This window comes from Penaeus japonicus, unplaced genomic scaffold (genome assembly GCF_977035675.1).
Source record: "Penaeus japonicus unplaced genomic scaffold, GWHDUDI00000001_assembly GWHDUDI00001555, whole genome shotgun sequence".
Classification (NCBI taxonomy): domain Eukaryota; kingdom Metazoa; phylum Arthropoda; class Malacostraca; order Decapoda; family Penaeidae; genus Penaeus; species Penaeus japonicus.
Genome location: NW_028235957.1, coordinates 2,611 through 5,502, shown reverse-complemented (window position 1 = coordinate 5,502; position 2,892 = coordinate 2,611). Strand labels below are relative to the sequence as shown.

General features: G+C 45.9%; 1 protein-coding gene across 1 annotated transcript; it reads left to right on the top strand.

Annotated features, from left to right (window-relative positions):
• Nucleotides 1-953: 953 nt before the first annotated feature.
• Nucleotides 954-2,655, top strand: LOC147466353 (uncharacterized; the record flags this gene model as incomplete). Its single annotated transcript, XM_086535610.1, has 2 exons — nt 954-1,017; nt 1,726-2,655. Coding segments are annotated over exons 1-2 (967 nt in total), but the record flags the coding sequence as incomplete, so codon positions are not given.
• Between the last annotated feature and the right edge of the window lie 237 nt (nt 2,656-2,892).

Below are 2,892 nucleotides of genomic sequence, written 5' to 3'. Positions count from 1 at the left end.
TCCATGGAAGTTCGATCCATGGAAGTTCGATTCATGGAAGTTCGATCCATGGAAGTTCGATTCATGGAAGTTCGATCCATGGAAGTTCGATCCATGGAAGTTCGATTCATGGAAGTTCGATCTATGGAAGTTCGATTCATGGAAGTTCGGTCTATGGAAGTTCGATCTATGGAAGTTCCATTGTGGGGAAAGGGTTATTTTCGGGTGTTTTCAAATTATTTTGGGTACATTTGTACGTGTTTTTGTAAAACGATATTTGTATATTAATAAATATGTATGTGCATATATGTGTATGTGTGTGTGTGTGTGTGTCATATTATATATATTATATCTATATTATATATATATATATATATATATTATATATATATATATATATATATATATAGTGTGTTGTGTGTGGTGGTATATATATACATCTATATATTATATATATATATAGATATATTATATATATATAATATATATATATATATAATATATATATTATACATACAATATATATATATATATATAATATATATATTTATATTATATTTATATGTATGTAAATATATATATATATATATATATATATATATATATATATTTTACATACATATATATATATATATATATATATATATATTTTATACTATATATATATGTAAATATATATATATATATATATATATATATATATATTATCTACATATATATATATGTATATTTTTGTACATATTTTATGTATAAATATATATTTATTATATATTTATTATATATATATATATCTATCTGTGTGTGTGTGTGTTTATGCATATTTTATTGTTGTTCTTGTAAAATATGTATCATAAACACCTTTATTTCAGCCACAGACAAGGGAAAAATGCTATTAAATAATTTACCATAAAAACTATTTAAAATGTATGTTGATTTTTCCAACCTTTGATATCATAAGATTGTAATTTTTTTTCTTCTTCTTTCAGAAAAATAAGGAGTTTATGCAAGACATGATATATAACTCTACCAGAAAAGAAAGTGAGTAATTTTGTCTTTGTAAATATTAAAATCATTTATATTGTATCTTTAGGCTACACGCACACACCCATATAGCGTGTGTGCGTGTGTGTGTGTGTGTGTGTGTGTGTGTGTGTGCATTATATTGTGTGCTCATGTACGCATTTGTTTACGTACATGTTTAGAAATTGATGAAGATATTCTAGATCAACTTTTTTATTTCTGCCTCCAGTGAGTATGCTAGAGATGTGGCCTACTTCCACTCAAGTGTTATGTGTGAGCCAAGTGCCACTTAGTCAAGGCTCTCCTCCTTACCTTTGCCTCTTGAGTGTTTCTTTGAGTGGCACTCTAACGTATATGTTTTTATTTACTTCATTAATCTAGCAAAGTATTGCCGATATGAGTGATACAAAAAAAAAAAAAAAAACGTATAAGATTGAATCACTTTGAGGATCTTATTTGCTTGTAGTACTGCGATGATTAAATACCATGCTGTGTACTTAGGACGCAAGTTTGTACTACTCTGTTTACTTTCGTACAATGTGTACCTATCCGAGGTCTTCCCAGGTAAAAGTCAAACTGTGGATTTAATGAATATCAAATCGCGCGCTGCGTCGCTTCGATCTAGGCTTTGGAGGCTGACCTTATTTATCTTGGGACTTCTTTTGTTTTTCCTTCGCCCTTCCTCTCCCTTTCCGCTCGCCCTGATTCCCTCTCTTCCTCCCGCAGACTCAGGGTCGGTGCTGGACGAGGGCCGCGCCCTGTGGCGGCGCGTGGGCTCGCGGCGCCGGCGGTCCGCCACGCCGCGCGAGCTGCCGAAGGAGCCGACGCCGCGCGAGGAGCAGCGCCGCGCGTCGGCCGTGTCGCCCACGCGCGCGGCGTCGTCCTCGCCCGTGCGCATTCCCGGCGGCCATCAGCCGCGCAGTAGCTCGGCGTCGGCGCCGCGGAGCTCGAACACGCTGCCGCGCAGCTTCAGCATCACGCGCGGCTCCGCGACGGGCGAGCCGCCGCCCGCCGCCATGGCCGCCTCGCCGGCCGCCGGGCCGTCGGGGGAGAGCGCCCACGCCAAGGCCAAGCGCGAGTCGCCCACCGCCTCGCGCGGCGGCGACTCCTCCTCCAGGAACTCCACGCCGCGGGGCACGCCCACCCGCTCCTCGCCCGTCTACGGAACGCCCGTGCGAGAGCCGCCGCCCGCGGTGCGCCGGCAGAGCCTGACGCGCGCCGCCAGCTTCGACAGCCCGAACGCCAGCCCGCGGCGCTCCAGCCTGCGCAGCGCCGTCCTGCGGCTGCGGTGCGAGTCGCAGGACACGGCGGAGGAGGACGAGGAGGAGGAGGAGGACGCGGCGGCGGCGCGGGCGGGCTACTCCAGGCGCCTCGAGCGGCCCCACGAGGACGACGACGGCGACGGCGACGACGACGGCGACGGCGAGGAGGAGTATGAGGACGACGAGGACGACGAGGACGCCAAGGGCCACCGCGTCATGAACGGCGACGGCGGCGGCAGGGGGGGCGGCGCCGCCAGGAGGAGGGGCAGCCGCAGGGCGAGCAGGACCAAGGTCGAGCAGCAGCGGTCGCAGGAGCTCGACTCGCCCAGCACGGCCGCCGTCCCCATCGTCGAGGTAAGTGGACCCTCTCGCGCGCTCTCTCGCTCTCTCTCTCGCGCTCTCTCGCTCTCTCACGCTCTCTCTTTCTTTCTCTCGTCTCGTTCTCTTCACTTCTCTCCTCTCTCTCATCTCTCTCTTTCTTTCTTTCTCTCTGTCTCGTTCACTCTCTCTCTCTCTCTCTCTCTCTCTCTCTCTCTCTTCTCTCTCTCTGTCTCGTTCTCTCTCTCTCTCTCTCTCTCTCTCTCTCTCTCTCTTTCGCTTTCTCTCTCTCTCTTTCTCTCTCGCTTTCTCT